This window comes from Chlamydotis macqueenii, chromosome 2, assembly GCF_036417535.1.
Source record: "Chlamydotis macqueenii isolate bChlMac1 chromosome 2, bChlMac1.mat, whole genome shotgun sequence".
Taxonomy (NCBI): Eukaryota; Metazoa; Chordata; class Aves; order Otidiformes; family Otididae; genus Chlamydotis; species Chlamydotis macqueenii.
The window spans coordinates 133,642,608-133,659,310 of NC_141557.1; the positions used below are offsets into that span (position 1 = coordinate 133,642,608).

General features: G+C 41.6%; 1 protein-coding gene across 1 annotated transcript; it reads left to right on the forward strand.

Moving 5' to 3' along the window:
* The first annotated feature begins 487 nt into the window (after nucleotides 1-487).
* CHMP4C (charged multivesicular body protein 4C) lies at nucleotides 488-16,351 on the forward strand. Its single transcript, XM_086740969.1, has 5 exons — nucleotides 488-751; nucleotides 8,074-8,251; nucleotides 9,305-9,419; nucleotides 12,608-12,716; nucleotides 14,627-16,351. Exons 1-5 carry the CDS (start codon nucleotides 556-558, stop codon nucleotides 14,689-14,691), a joined length of 663 nt encoding a protein of 220 aa, XP_086597095.1. The 5' UTR covers nucleotides 488-555; the 3' UTR covers nucleotides 14,692-16,351.
* The last annotated feature ends 352 nt before the right edge of the window (nucleotides 16,352-16,703 follow it).

The window sequence follows — 16,703 nt, forward strand, 5'->3', positions numbered from 1 at the left end:
CGCAGCGCAGCTTTCCCAGATGCTTCCTACACTCTTGTAACTTACTAATGTATTTGTACCGCGGTGGTTTCCTTAGCGATGCTCCTATGCTTTTAAAAACCGCATTTCTTTTAAGATTTAGTGTTTTATTTTCTCGCGCGCGTCGCTGTGCGCGAGCGTCCCCCGGCAGCGCGTTAAGGGCCGTGACCGGTGGCTGGCGCCGTGCCCGCTCCGCCCGCGTTACCCCCCCCGCCGGGCGCGGGCCGCCGCGGTCTGCAGCCCCCCTCAAAAGGCACCTTCCTGCGGTGACAGAAAATGGGGGGCCAGCGCGGCGGGCACCCCTGCCCGCCCGGGGCTGGGCGAGGGGCACGCGTGCGGCGGGCAGCGGCCGTTCGGCCTTTCCGGAGCCGCCCCTGGGCCGGGCCGGGCCGGGGCCCGCCCCGCCGCCAGGTGCGGTGCCGCCGCCCGCAGGCCCAGGAAGTGCCGTGACGGCGTGTGCGGGGCGGGGAGGCTGCTGCGGGCCGGGTAGACCCTTCCGCCGGCGGGTGCCGAGCCGGGGTCGCTGCTGCCGTCGCCATGAGCAAGATTTCCAAGTTCTTCAAGGGGGGCGGCTCGGCCGCCTCCAAGGGCCGCGGGGGGCCCTCGCCGCAGGAGGCGCTGGCCCGGCTGCGGGAGACGGAGGAGATGCTCAGCAAGAAGCAGGAATACCTGGAGACGAGGATCGAGCGGGAGCTGGCGGCAGCCCGGCAGCACGGCACCAGGAACAAACGAGGTGAGTGCTGGCCCGGGCCCGGCTGTTTGCGAGGCTTTGAATCCCCGGGTCCCAACGCCTCCCGGTACGGGGCTCTGTTTAGAAGAGGAGGGGTCTCGGGATCTGGCAGAGGCTGCTGCGGGGTCGGTGTGTTGGCTCGGCGGGTTCACGGTGTGTTCGTGATCCGGCCGTGGACTCCGAGCGGGCGTCACCACGCTGCGTGCGCGCTGGTACGCGATGGTGGCTTTGGGGCCTTGGCAACTGTTGGCGTTTAATGCGCTGCGGATTCGTTCCGGTGGGCTGATGATGGACACTAGGAAAAAATGTTTTACAGTGAGGGTGGTGGAACACTGGAACAGGTTGCCCAGAGAGGCGGTGGATGCCCCATCCCTGGAAACTTTCAAGGCCAGGTTGGACGGGGCTCTGAGCAACCTGATCTAGTTGGAGATGTCCCTGCTCCTTGCAGGGGGATTGGACCAGATGACCTTTGAAGGTCCCTTCCAACCCAAACCATTCTATGATTCTGTGACACCTTATTCCTCACTAGTGTCTGTGGTTCCCTGTGCGATACTTTTGTTCATGCGTTGCACTGCAGATGAAGCAGGTATCAGCTGGGTAAGTGGTGCTGCAAAGCCCCGTTCAGTATGGGGTGAGGATCATGGCTTGGGTGTGGAGTATCGGCTGTGCGGATAGCAGAGGAGCTGAAGCATGTGAGGATCTCCTGTATATCCGTGGATGAGCTCACATGATCCCCACTGTGAGGGCTGGAGAATATACTACTGGCAGCTGAGGAATAAAGTGATTCAATGATTTCCCTCAAATCACTTAGGAAGTACGAGGTATCACAAAAAAATGAATGATAGCTCAGAGCATTAGTGACTACTGATCAGTGCTGCTGTTAATTGCAAAGGAGTGGATACTAAGGGATAATGAGGTCTGGATGCTGCTTATACTGATGTCATCTCGGGGAAGCTAATGACGGTAGCCAATGTCTTTGGGATATACAGGCCTTTGAGAAACAAGTCAATTACTTCCTAAAGTCACCTGGAGTCCTATTTGTCTACACTGAGCTGTATTTTTCCTTAAATACTTCAAAACAGAAGCCAAACATTTCAAATTAAAGATTTGTGGTGTAACGAGAAAGTAGCTCTTTCACCTGCTCGTTCTGTTGCTGGATAACTTAAAAAGTCAATGCCATGTAACTTAGAACTTCTGAGGAGTTGTGTGTTAAAAGTGTTTTGGTTAGCCCTTTAATGTATTCGTCATACTTTATCATTTAATAATCATTAGCAAAAAGCATTGGTTTAGAAAGGATTTAAAAGCATTGGTTGAGATGTGACTGATTGAAGGCATAAACAGACGGAGGGAGTAAAGCCAGTTCAGCAGCTCAGCTGAGCCTGCTGCTCTGCAGAGCACGGCAGCTGTCATGGTTGTCCCAGTCCCAGTTTTTATACTCCACTGGCTTCAGCCAGAGTGTCTATCTTGTCCCCTTGTGCAGGTACTGGCACCTGTGTGCTGGCGCAGTGAGCTAGTTCAGGAAGATGATCCATCTGAAAACTAATTTGCTGTGGGACAAAGGGACCAGGTAGTTCCCAGGATGGGTTCACTGTGCAGTTGCCCGAGTGATGGGGCTGATGCAAGAAAACAGGCCAGCTCCTATGACTGTAGCAATTCCTGTCTAGATTCCAGACACGTTGCTCTGGAACTTCATCCCAAGCCTGGACTTTAAGCTGGCATGGCTGCAGGAAGAAGGAATGCTTCCTGCCTTGCTCCTGCCTCTGTGCTGCTCCCTTCCTTTCTTTGGCCGAGCTCCCTGAAGGGTGTGTCTCAGAAAGCTGGATGTGACTGTAAAATGTTGTGAGTTTTTTGGCTGGGTTATTTTTTCAATTTTTAGGTTAAGTTACACTTACTCAGTTGACTCCACAACTGCACAAGCACTTGGGCACCTTTGAAGGAGAGGGTTGGTGCGCAAGCAGGAATGAGTACTTGTTGGGAGAAGGTGGATCTGCTTCTCCTTTAACTGGGCTAGTTGATTCTGGTTCCAGGTCTTCGTCAAACTATGGCCTTGTGCTTCAAGCAGGCAACATTTGACATATGAAGCTTTTCTCCCAGATTTTTGTTTCCACTGCTGTGCTCAGTATGCAATTCTCCTAGTTTTACCTATGACAGTGTTTGTGGAGTCATGCTGCAAACTGGATTGTTGAGCTGATTGTAGTTAAAAATAACTCCTTTTTATCTTGTCATTTGCTCAGGAACCTATACTTAAGGACAATAAAGAGACAAGAGTAGGGCAAGAAGTTCAGAGTGGGATTTTTTTCATGCCAAAAATGGTTCTAAAGCCAAAATGGGACAGTGTAACAACAGAGGAGAAACAAGAGAAACTAACCTTGCTGTGCCGAAGTCCTTGAATTAGCAAGCTAGTAAGTGAACTTAAATCCCCAAGAATACCCCTTCATTTGATATGTGAATCGCTTTGCAGTTTTATTGATGTTGATCTACATATAGCAGCTTATTATACTGTACAGCTTGGAGGAAATCTGGGCTAACCAACATCTATTGTAGCATTATGTAAATGTACATGCAAATGAGAGAATAGAAGTGTTAATCTGCATTGCCTTGTTAAGATGAATGTTTCAAAGGGACCTCACAGGTGATTTTTTTATGTAGTTTTTTTTCTGAACTGCATCTGCAGAGAAACCTGTGGAAACTAAAACAAGAGCATCCAAGACTAAAGCAAGATGTATCTAGGTATAGAAAATGCACCAAATTAGTGTGACCTCATTTGTTTTTTAGGCACGGGTCTGAGTCAGTTATACTGACTCAAGAGTGAGCAGATTCAAGCACTGGCAATTTTCCATGAGTTCAGATGATTCTTGAATGGGTTCATGTGACATCAGTAGGCTTAACTTGATTTAAAAGCCATAACACGTTAGCTATGCAAATAGATGTGAAACATCACTTAAATATTTTTGGCTTCTCCTTTATGAAGTGAGTATGTCTGCAGTTCCTGTATCTCATCTGCCATTAGCTACACTTTTAGGGTGATGTCTCCAGCATTTCCCATTGATATCTTACTGTACCTAGACCACTTGAGGGTTTTTGGAACAGAGATGTGTGTTGGAATTCCTCCTGCAGAGGTTATGCCATGATAAGTAATATTTCTTTTCATGGTTAGTACTGCTTTTTCATCTCTCACCATCACAGATACAAACTCCAGATTTTTTTTTAGTGTCTCGTGCTGTATTTTTGGGGCTATCTCAGTTTCAGCCAGTGCGCAGCTGCAGACTGGCCTTTCATCTTCAGTATTTTGAAGGTCATACAGGAAAATTTAAAGGACAGAAAGTGATACTGAGTATTTGAGAATTCTGTTTAAAAGGAAATGTGTTTTCTGAAGTGTGCCTGTGAAAATAATATACACATGAATGAGTGTTTTTTCAGCCTGGAATCTTTCACAGATCCTTTAAAAATAGCTATATGAAGAGAGTTAAGTTAAAAGAAGCCATCCAGAATAGGATTAAATCGTAACCATGGTACTACTACAGACCCATGTAGTACTACTGAGGACAAAACCTGTAGGGAAAGTTGGAAAAACAGGTAGGCTTTTACAAGTAGGTGCTGCTAAATATGTTGTGTGGTACATTTGGGCAGGGCTTATGTAGCCGTGTAGCATTCCTTTTCAATGAGTTAGTTGTAACCAGAATGCTATTGAAACCAAACAACAACATAGTGGTTGCATGTTAACATGGACAGGGCCATCTTACCTATGACAGGGTGTATGACAGGCTGGGACTGAGGGTTTATGGTGGGGAGATACGAGGAAGCTTTTAGCGTGACTTTGTTCTGTGAGTTGCTGCTATTGTTCTCTGATCTTCATGATCACATCTCAAATGCCTTGCCATGAACTGGAGTGGTTGTAATGAGTCAAGTGTGTTATTGTTCTTGAATTAGTGCCTCAGTTGTAACTGTGTGAGGGAAGCCGCATAAGGTTTTAAAGCTTATGAGTGCTGATAATGAGCTTACTTAAGGTGGTATGATTTTTATGGCCTCAGCAGATTTTCTTTTGGTTGACCCTGGTGTAAGGGAGGTCAGGAGTTGTAATCCGTTTGTCCCTTGCAGGACTGAGGTAGATGTTTGTGAACTGTATCCAAGAATGAGATCCAGTATTTTCACAGTGGTGTTATATCTTCTGAAGAAACACTATTTTCCTTTTTCACCAGTTTCCCCCTGAGAGTTCTAAGGATTGCTAGACAGTGCTTTTATTTCTACTTCAGAAGATGAGATCATCAGTAGTTCCTGTACTGAGGTGTTGGTAGTGGGCTTGATAGGGAAAGGTGTTGTATCACTGTAATGTCTCTTTTTGTTCTAATCCGTCATGAAAGCATGAGGAGGGTGCCATGACTCTGTTACTACTTTGTGCTTTCCTTTAGAAACCTGGATGTTCAATGTGGCCAGGATTGCTATTGCCCAGCTGGCCATTTCTGCTTCCTTAATAAAGTATTAGCATAGTAGTGATATTGGAAAAGCATAACTTTGTATGTTAATAACAGTAGTTCTTTAATATGCATACTTAAACGGACATAATAGTCTATTGTTGTTCCAGCCACTTATCTTGAAAATAAAATAAAATCCCAGATTAAAAGCAGTGGTTCCTAATGTATGAGCTGTATCCTACTTGCTGGATTCAGAAATAGAGCACAGGAAATGTGCTGAAGCCCAGCTAACTGCTAACCACTTCGTTACAAAATGCAGGAGTTGAATTGGCTTCGTTGGAGCACTACAGTGTATGAGTTTGCTTTTTTCCTAGGGAAGACCTCCACCTCTTCCTGGTTGAATTGGTATTAATTACTCTTGCTTTCTGAGACTCTGCATCTGCTTAGACTCTTCCTCCCTAGGCTGTCTTCCTTCTTTGAAATCTTTGGAATGGGCAACAGTCTCTTTCAGTGCCACACTTAGACCTTCAGTGAAGTGAGTTTGTGTTCTCTGCTAGATTTATTTATTTTTTGATAGATGTGTTCTTCAGTTTGTTTAGTATAATGAAGTAGCATTTCTGTGAAGCATGTCAATCTTCTTTGTGTAAGAGTCGCACACAAATTTTAAAATTCTTGTATGCACAGTAGAAAAGCACTTAAAGTTCATGATAATCTGTAAACCACAGAAAAACAGATTTCATGTAACAAGGAAGTTCTCATGTCTTAGCTATCAGAGCTACTATTACAAAACATTGTGCAGTGAAGACATTAATTTAATAAAAATGAGAAGAATCATATAGTGTGGTGTGGGAATTATGCCTTGGTTGGTAAGGAGGGAGTATGGCTTGATTTTCTATTAAGTGCTTTGTTCTCTAAGTCATGGGTAAAACTAAAGAGAATGAATAAAGATTATATGTTGCACTACAATAATTAGGAAAAGCTGTTCATGAATAGGTGAAGTCACACAGAGTCTAGCTGCTTCTGTGGTTTCTTAATTTCGGTGTGGTTTAATTAAATCTTCATACAGGATTTTGAAAACACCTGCTTTGTCTGTAACTGAGGAAATGCATTTTCAGAGCAGTAAATAACAACAGCACCATTACAGAGTCCCATTTCTGAAAAACACTGACTGGAAGTATTTCCCTGTGGTAGCCGCTTACTCCAGATGAGGCCTTTCTGCATCGGCCAGTTGGTGCTCCTCAGTCCACAGGGCTTTAGAGTCTTCTCTGGCACAGCTGGTGTTACGTGCAATTTCAGACCATTAAATTTACCTGGAATCTCTGGCTTTCTAACATAAGAATCCGGGATCAAATTTTGATTCAGCTGAAGCTGAGGGAATGGCTAGTGTCTAATGCTGCCAATAATAAGCATAAATAAGTAGGGAAATAATAACTAGGTAAAAAGATTATTTGGCATTAAGTCAAACTGATGTATTTTAGAATTGGCAGTGAATGTTTTACAGTTCTCACATTTGCCATTTGCTTAACATCATCTGGGTTTCATGCATCTTTTTCAGAAGATGGACCATCCCTTAAAATCTGGCAAAATTTTGAATTTGAGTACTGTAATTAATCTGTTGTGATTGCTGTTCGCTGTCCTGAAACATTTTGCTGCAGGTGCTAGAAGGCATTGTGTATCTTAGCCTGTGTGAACACTTGTCCTTGCACAGATAATGATGAGCAATTTTGACCATGTTGATTCAAGCATTTGAATCACTCAATTTTTTTAGGGTGTTGTTACATACCCCCCTCCTTAGAGAGATCCTAACTTCATTTGAGAAGTTGTGTACCCCCATGGTACATGTTATTGTGTACCCCCAAGGTTCATGTTATTGCAGCTATTGCTGCTGTCGGGTGTTTGAGGGGCTGCAGAGCTGCTGTTACCTACTGGCTCTGAACCTCATTTAAAAATTAAATGTAAGAGATAAGGGAAAGGACATGGGTATTAACAGCATTGAAAAAGCAAGGGGGTTAACTTCGTCTCTTTTGGTTTTATGTGGTTTTTTTCTTGCCTGGTACATGTGTAGTTTGGAAAGGACAGTGGTCAGGAAATGCTCGTGGCAAGATTGTGTGTTCCACACCCAGAGGCCAAGAGAAAGCGCTTTTCTCCTCTTGCTTGTCACGTGCATTTATTCTGGTAATTATTTACTCTGAGCAAAGTATGCTACTCATAACTTAGCAAATAGAAAAGACTAATCTCAATGATTTACAACAGTAATGGGGAATAGCTGTGGCCATGTCTACAAAGTTCTTGTGTTTTCAGGTTCTAAGGTTTAAAGATTATGCTCCTAAGTGATTGTAAGGAGTAGATACAGCTGAAAGACAAGAAATATGAGTCCTCCTGTGATCTAACCCAGCTGCTTGGTTAGGCTGTTTGGACTTTCCATTGCACTTAAGAGTTTCTGCTGTTGATAAAAAGTTTAGAAAGCAGCATTGTTGGAAGTGTGGTTTTCATGTAGATCTTCTTACTCTGTCTTCCTTAGCTTTTACTTATGTTTTGCAACCTCTTCTTTTCTTTCTTTGCCCTGTTTCCTCCTTTCTGACTTCTCTCTGACATTTTTCTTTTTCCTCCCCATCTTCCTTGCTTTGCCTCTGTGCACAGGATGGAGTTCAAGATCTCCCGCAGTGGAGGAAGAAGCTGCTCTTCCCTGTGGTGCTAAAATGAGTTAATCTGAAAGAGGCTTCCCAGCATGTTCATGCAACAGCATGTTGGTGATAAACAGACTGCTGATCTGGTGTGGTCAAAGTTTGTCTCCCTACTAGTAAGGTAGGAGAGTGAGCATTATAAATTCTGCAGGTTGGCTTGGTGCTGAACTGCTGTTCCTTGCATTTTGCTATATAAATACAAAGTGCACTTTTCCTCTTTGCTTTCCAGCTGCCTTACAAGCACTGAAGAGAAAAAAGAGATATGAGAAACAGTTGAGTCAAATTGATGGGACACTTTCGACCATTGAGTTCCAGAGAGAGGCACTGGAGAATTCCCACACCAACACAGAAGTGCTGAAGAATATGGGTTATGCTGCACAAGCCATGAAAAAAGTGCATGAAAATATGTAAGTGCTTTCTAATAGGTTTCAAGTTAAGCTTACTAACCACTTTCAAACTGTTTTATCACTACAGTCTATTGTATCAAGTCAGGCAGTTTTGACTTCATTTTGGGCTCAGGCTTTAATGTCAGGAATGTTATTTTTGGAAAAAAAAATATATTTTCTTAACAGCAAGTCTAGGAGGAAGTCCTAACTAGAGAGATCCACGTGGTACCTGTTCTTTTAAGTCTGCCTTGGCGGTAGAGACTGGCCTCTGCCCTTGTTTTTTCCAGAAGAAAACTTAGTTGAAGAAGCTAAGTGGACTCTTTTCCTCATAGTCCATAAACTGGACTGTGTGATTCAAAGTACTAATTAGACCTGAATAAAAGAGACGGTAGGGTTTTTTTTGTGCATGTAGTATTTTTATATGCCTGATATTATTTCATGAGGCATTTTTCTGCCTGAATAAACAGAGTCAAATCCGAAAGGTTGTTCTGTGAGAAGTAAACAGGAACTGAAACAATATTGAAGTTAACAATAAGGGGAAGCTTTTAAAGGGGGCATAGTCCCGTTAAGTTCTCCCAGTTCTGGTGAAAGCTTAACATCAAAAAAGATCAGTCTATGAAGATGCTGACATTGGGAAGGAGATGGGATCTTCTAGGGATTGTGGCTGTTGGCTCGTAAAGGTATGAGAAGCACAGAGAAGGTGGCAGACACAGGTTGCTGCATTTTGACTTTTGTTATAATCCCAAAGTGGAACAAATTGGACTGGCTAAAATACACAAAGGCTTGCCAGGAAACAATTAAGGTATAGGTGAGGGACATTATTCCCTGGGAGTTCTGCTGTCTATACAGGCATGGGCATAGAAAGAAATGAGGCTCTGAGCAACCTGATCTAGTTGGGGATGTCCCTGCTCCTTGCAGGGTGGTTGGACTAGATGACCTTTGAAGGTCCCTTCCAACCCTAACCGTTCTATGATTCTATGATTCTAAAATAGAATCTGTTCAAGTTTCTCTGAGTCTCTTCTGTAGGATTTGAGTGATGTATGTGTAAAAAATGTTTCCATGTTATCTTGACAGGGACTTGAACAAAATTGATGATTTGATGCAAGATATAACTGAACAGCAAGATGTTGCCCAGGAAATTTCAGATGCTATCTCAAACCGAGCTGCCTTTGGTGATGAGTTTGATGAGGTTAGTACTTCAGTAAAGCCTGTGAGTTTTAGCTGTTAAGTGACTCCATAGTTATTTTGTTCTGCAGTGGCTTGTTTCTCAAATGGTGTGAATGTGAAATTTCTTGGTTTTAGCTTACCCTGTCTAGGATGTGTTTATATTTTTTTATGTACACACACACACATATATATATAAATATATAAATAATATATATATATATATAAAATATATATAAGTAATAATATATAATATAATGAAAAATCTATATATGTAAAATATAAAAATATTTTTACTAAGATATAAATTTTTTAAAGACAATTTTCATTGCAGTCTTGTAGCTGTTATTCTCATTTGTACCATGGAAGGAGGAGGTCACTAAAACATGTAATTTGTACTGCTCTAAGTGGACATAAACATATAATTTTTTGTGCTCTAAATAGACATCCATTTGACTAAGTGCATGTTCCTATGCCGTGAACAGGTTGCTGTTCACAATTTTGAATATTTAGACCACTTTTTTTTTTTTAAGGTCTTTTTTTTTTTTAGTGCTTGAGGTGCAGTTCCTTTCCCTGTTTTCCAGATGTTCTACAGAAGTAGATCCATTGGGTAGAAGTAATTCCCGTTGGAGGCAATATGGTTTCTTCCTTGAGCTCTTTTCTTCTGAAACACCTGCAAGGCACTTAGGACCGTGTGAAAATTTGTTGCAGTAGCTTTCAGGCAGTGTCTCTGGACTTCATTTTGTATATTTAAGCAGGACATGACTTATTTCTGATCCAACCCTGACTGAGGACTCAGGGGTCAGATATACTCAAAATTCCTGCAATCTGTGGAATGCAGAGCTGGGGATCAGGCTCAGTATCAGAACCAGTTTGGTTTTGGTTTTTAACTATGTTTTAAAATGGTTAAGCACTGGGGATCATTCGAAGAATACCCTAAAGAATCATCCAATTCACTCTCTCCCTGACTAATTAACTCCTACCTGCCCAAATAGACAGCAAAGGAAAATACATACGCTATATTGTATTTGCTTGACTGAGGGGGAGGGGAGTTTTCATTCAACAGTTATAATTTGTTGAAAATTGTAATGATTCTTTGTATTTTCTTCCCATTATCTGCTTTCCTGTTTTTCCACTTTGAATGTAAATAGGCTTTTCAAGATACATTTAATCAGTGCTGGCATTAAGGAATGGGATTTGGCCTGTGTAAACTGGTCTTCAAACAACTGAAAAACCTCCTGCCATTCCGAACAGCTGTACAGTGTCACTTCCCATTTCATCAGTGCTTAACTTTTAGGACTCTAGATTTGGTAGGCATGTTGTAGATTGATCTGGAAGTTCCTAAGAGATGCTAGTCTAAGTCAATGGGCATGTTTGCTCTACTGGGAAAGTAAGCCACTGTCACACGGGGCATCATACCAGCACCTGCCTTTGCATAGGAGCCTAATACTTATAGCACTTGTCCAGTAACTGGAAAACCTAGTTTGCAGGCAACTTCAGCTTAAGAGCACTAGAATCAATGACTTAATTGCTGGGTTATGAGGTGATTTGTGTTGGAGGATGATACTTAGTTTTCTTTGTTTGGAGAACATTTTGACTACCCACTTGGATTTCCTCTTCACATGTATGCCATGGGTGTAAGGAGATCATAGAAGCATGTAATTTTTACTGCTCCAAATAGACACAAAAACATAAGGGTTCTTTCTCCCTGGGTTGACACAGTATATGTGATGAAACATGCAAAAAACCTCTGTCCTACCCGAGTAAGAATGCTCACAGGGAGGGGTGATCCTTGCTTGGAGGTCTGTTTCTGATAATCGAATACGAAATACACGTTCCAGTGGACGAAGCCTGGAATCTGAGAGTTCACATAATAACTTCCCTTTGTTCTCTTTTTTTTGGCTGGGGTTCAAGAGGAGAAAGGGAATTTGTTGTAGCTATTGCAGTACTCCACAGCCTGGTTGTAGAGCAATTCCTGAGATGTGGGAAATAGAAGTTAAATCCATGCTTGAGGATGAGAGGAATTTACAGCTTGAGTCTCCCACTTTAAGAGCAAATGTTCTAGCCATTGCAGTATTATGTTAAAGGTGTAGGGATCATGTTCATGGTTTCCTTTACCTCTTTTTTTTTTTTTTTTTTTTTGAGAGCCTGTCATGGCTGACACTACCTCTTAATTATTTACTTGTTCATCAGAGGCTGATAAGGGCTAATTTGGTGTGGGACATGGTTAGATGTCCATCTGGAGGTCTTCAGAAATCTCTGTTTCCATTGACTTTACAACAGCTTTGGCACTAACTTTTAAAATAAACTTGTATTCACAGCACAGTACTGGCTGAGGCATTTAAAGTACAGACATGTTTGCACTTCAGCTAAATGCCTAAGTTAGTCCTGGGGTCCTAACTTGCCCATTTCCTTGAGAGATCAGCTGTGAATTGAACATCATCAGGTGTAGTCTTGATGCTGAAATTTTTAGATTATATCCTAGAATTTGCACTGTGAACTCTACAAATATATAGTATTTAGCTTCCTTTCTTTGGGAAACTCCAGCTAAGGAATAAGTCTTTGGCTTTTTAAAAAAGTGTATAGCCTTTTTATTTTTAGTATTATACACGTGGATTAGATAATCTGTCCAAATCAGCTTTTGCAGCTAAAAGCCCAAGAATGTTACGTGCTTCAGGAGTGATTAACAGGACCCAGGATGACAGCTCTGATTCCAGTGCTGCTTTGAAATCATATGTAATCTTGGACTTGTGTGATAGGGCTGAAGCATAATTTTTAATGACAGTCTACCTTATAACTAGTGGAAGCTATTTGCTTTTTAAAATGGGAGAAATTACACACTAAAATTAGAATTTGCTAAAGAGTACAGGCTCTAGATTTGCAACAAACCTAAGGACAGCAGAGGGACCTCCCACCCCCACCCGTCGTGTTTACCTTTTTAATGAGTATTACACTGCCATCAGTTTTCTTCTAATCTTATTCCTTATGCTCTTTCTAACTTCTGTCGTCCTTCTTTGAACTTTCAATTAAGGCTTATTGTTATTGCCCGCATTTAGTAAAAACTATACTTGTGGTATGCTGGTTTTTGATATTTGTTTTCAGGTGTAAATGTTTTTTTTCAGTAGTGCTTTGCATCATGGTGGTTAACTGTGTCATTGCCTGAGATCACTGTCAGGACAATGAATTTGTAAATAATGTTTTCCTTGAATTTAGGATGAGTTGATGGCAGAATTGGAAGAACTGGAGCAAGAAGAATTGAACAAGGGAATGAGAGATGTCAGGTTGCCAAGTGTTCCGTCCACATCGCTGCCTTCTCGCCCTGGTAAACTGCCTGCTTGCCATTTTACATTTCTTATGATTAAGCCATGCTGTGAGTAGGAGCAGAGGAAGAGAGAGTTCCAGATGTGTATTTAACTCTGTTTTAACTTTTAAAGTAGTATAGGTTTCTTTTCCTATTTTTGTATCTATTTATCAGAAAAAGCAGAGTGGAATTGTGGTTTGCTGTACGAAAGCATTTAGATGTGGATTTGGGGAGACAAATTCAAGGAACTTGACCTTGCACATATACTGATCCTACTGAAATGTAGTGAGATCACTGAGGACTGTGAAGACTCTCTTATTTTTTCTTTTTGGCAATTAAATCTTGAGTCCTTTTTAGTTAGAGTCAGACCTAGATTCAAAATGTTTGCATCACAGAGATCTAGCTTTGTGGGGCAGTAGTTTGATATTTGCACTGGTATTTTAATTAGAAATGAAGGCAGCAGCAGGAAGTACACATTTAAGGAAATAGTGTCATTCGTTTGCTTTCTTTCTACAAAATAAGCTTGTTCCTGACATTAAACAGTGGTCTTATTTTTCTGTAGTTCTGCCCTCTTCATTTTTAATTAAGCCAGAGACAGGCAACTTTTAACTACACCTTTCACTGTGTCCCTGTTGTCCTCTATCAGCTGAAAGACTTGCTGTGCACTGATGCCAGTAATAGAGTATAAATATTTGGTGGCAGGGACAGTGTACGCATGGCACAGGTTGTTCATGGTATGTTCTGCTGCAGAAAGAGGTTACCTAGACAAGCTCAGCTCAAAGACTCTTATGTATTTTTTTTGTCAGACAGCACTTAAATCTCAGAGGAGCAGTTTAAGATGTTAAACTGGGATTGTGGCCTGGATGCTAATTGTTACACAGCTTGGCAAAATAAGAACGATGGTTCTATAATGCTTCTAGTTGGAAATGCATGTTACCCTCCTGATTTCAGAGATGAGTAAACTGAGATGGAGCAAGGCATAGTGACCTTCCCCAGTCGCACAGTGATCTGGTGGCACTTGCAGAGTAGGGACTGGACCCCTGGTCTCCCGTGTCCTTCTCTCAGCTTTAGTCCCCAAAGATGGTAGCAGCTGCATCCCTTCTCAAGATGGTGGCTGCTACAGGTGGGAGCCAACTGGCTGCTGTAAAGGTACACGCAAGGGCGTTGCACCCAGTAGCAATGTTCCACTGACGTTTGGAGGAATGCAAATCCTGACACGCACAGCCCACAGATGGAGACAGCCTGAGGTTGGGCTGTCGGGCATGCATTTTGTAGGTGGGTGAATGAAGCCTATTTGGGAGAGGTTTTACTTCAGGAATGTGAATGATGTGTGATAGGAGATTTGAGTGAAAAAAAGAGAGAGAGAGTGTGTGGGGGACCTGGTACAGAGCTGGGAATTGCTATTGCTGTGACCACAGCAGTTAACTGATGTCCTGAGCAAAGTAAGTTCAGGAATTTATTTCTCCCTTTTAATAAATAACAATTAAAATGGGATGAGTCTGTTTGGTGACTGGACCTGCACATGCAGAACTCTTCAGCACTATTTGGAAAGGTAGCAGGATGCACAACTAGCTAGGGTAGGTCAATCGTGCCTGCTTAAGTGGCGGTGAGAGAACTGGCAGCATTCTTGTGGATGCTTGCTCTTTGTGACAGCTTTTAGAGCTTAAATGTATTTTCTATGGGAGCCTTTCAGTAGGAGTTGCATCAGATCTATATTGTTAACCTCAACATTGGATATGAGATTACGATGAGGCAAAATAGTTGCATCTCTCATCAGCTTCATTACTGCATTACATGTTTAGCTTCCTACTCAGTAAATTGATCTGAGATCTTCAAACTGAAGAGCACTGTGCAAGTTGTCATGCTAACAAATAAAATGGTTCTGACTTACATTAGTTGATGGTTATTGTTAATCTCTCTTTTCTCTGCAGCATCAAGCAGGAAGAGAGTGGAGGATGAAGATGAAATGAAGCAGCTGGCTGCCTGGGCTTCTTAAGAGCACAGTCTTTTTATAACACTGAACATTACAGTACAGGTGTAAAGAGCTGTAGTGCTGTTTTATAACTGTACCAGTACTGGCTTTTTTTATGGCCAATCTTGCTAAGAGTAGTATTACTGCATATTACAAAAACTAGTTTAAAAACAAACAAACAAATGCAGTAGTTGCCAAACCTCCAAGCGTCAAAGTTTTTTCAGCCTTGGCCAGAGATTTCTTTTGTTATTAGTATCAGTTTTTATTAGGTAATGTCGTACTGTATCTTGCTGGTTTGTAAAACCTGTGTGCCTCACTTATGCACACGGCTGGATTCATTGCTGAAATGAAAAAGTTAAATAAGTCACCAAGGCCCTATCCTAGAGGGTTATTTGGTTCAGACTATTTGAATATTAGCAGAACAGCTTTATACATGTCCTGACTTGAAAGCTCCTGTGAGCCCAATAGCCATTCATTTGGGCATGGAGATTTAAACAGTCTGTCTGGAGCAACTTCTGATGTCCTAGATATTAAGAGGAGACTCTTCTGTAGATTTTGTTTAAGTGGGATAGGTTTTTTTATTCTGTTTTAAACTTTGACCAGAATATCCCATGCACTTCTGTAGGTCAACTTGAACCATATTTTTAACTATTTCCAACTCAGTTAAAGAGCAGTTTTACAGAGATTGGGGAAAATGTAATGTCCAAGTTCTTATAGATCACTGCCAAACAAAACTGATTTCCACTAACCCTGTCAGAAATCCAGAAGAGATTTTAACCTTCCTGTGTTCTTCTGCACTATGTCTTTCTAGGGTGAGTCTTTACTCTGTATGCTAATATCCATTCTCAAAGGAATTAGCAACACATTTCTTTTTAGTTATACAATTTCAAAATAATTTTAATTTTTGAGCATTTGGTTCTTTCCTCTTATTCAGTTTCTGAACGGAAATAATACTAGTGTGTTGTATTTGAAATGCCTTTTTAACCCTAGTTAAAAGCTGTTCTGAATTACTTGTAAAATTGGCGTGTTACTGTCCAACTGACAGCTCTTTAGCTTAAGGAACAAATGCCATTCTGAGTGCTAAACTACTACATATATAGAGAAATTGCTGTTCAAATACAAAACAAAAATTAAATAGGCTGCTTTGTACTAACAATTTTTTTTTTAAATAAGACTTAAGCACTGTGCTAGTAGCTTGCTGTCAGTCACAAGGAAATAGTAAAACACTGGAGTTACTAGGGAAGTAGAATCAGATGGACCTAGGTTTCTTGTTTTCAAATTAACTTAAATTTGCGGATGATTGAACCACTTGGGGAACAGCGGGAGACTTGGTTTCTGTAGATCTGTAGCAACAGAAGGCTGACCCCTTCTCCTGTGGGCTTTAGCCTGTGATTTGCTGGGTGTTTAGCTTTGATAGGCTACAATAGGCTTCAGCTTACTGGATTTTAGGGTAAGCAGAAGGTAATGGGTGTATCTGGACACGGTGTACTGCCGTGGTCAGAATCTTTCAAGTTGAGTTCCATGGATGAAACCCGAAATTTACAAACCCTGTGGAGAGATTCAGTTTTTCAGGACTCTTTCATTCTCTGCTGTGAAATTGCTTTTGGTTTGCATCCATATGAAAGGAAAATCAAGCCTTGCCACTTTACTTGGGATAAATTTCCTACTGGAAAAAAAAAATTGTCTATCCCAAAGCTTGGAGGTACCAGGAAAATTGTCCATTTCTGTTGAGAGTACAGAAAACCTGAAACTATTCAGTTTAAAAAAGAAAAAATTAAGGAACTGCCTTAAATTAAAGAACCTCCTTGAATATAAAAATACATTTTGAACTCTCAGTAGGAAACCGAACACTAACAAAATGTTGCTCAGTTTTGATGCTTGCTGAAACTCAGGGTGAGGTGCCAGCTGAAAGCAGGCATATTTAATAAAATAACAAATATTCTGAGTTATTTAGAATTCATTTGCTAATCCTTTTGACTGGAATCCTGTTTCAAGGTATGGAGTCTATGCAAGTCTCTGAACTGGGTACAGAAAGT

Bases quoted from the DNA above. Each gene is read 5' to 3' on its own strand.
- CHMP4C (XM_086740969.1), top strand. From the start codon at position 556: ATGAGCAAGATTTCCAAGTTCTTCAAGGGGGGCGGCTCGGCCGCCTCC. The intron at 752-8,073 runs GTGAGTGCTGGC...TTTGCTTTCCAG, and splicing joins CGGCACCAGGAACAAACGAG to CTGCCTTACAAGCACTGAAG. The intron at 12,717-14,626 runs GTAAACTGCCTG...TTTTCTCTGCAG, and splicing joins ATCGCTGCCTTCTCGCCCTG to CATCAAGCAGGAAGAGAGTG.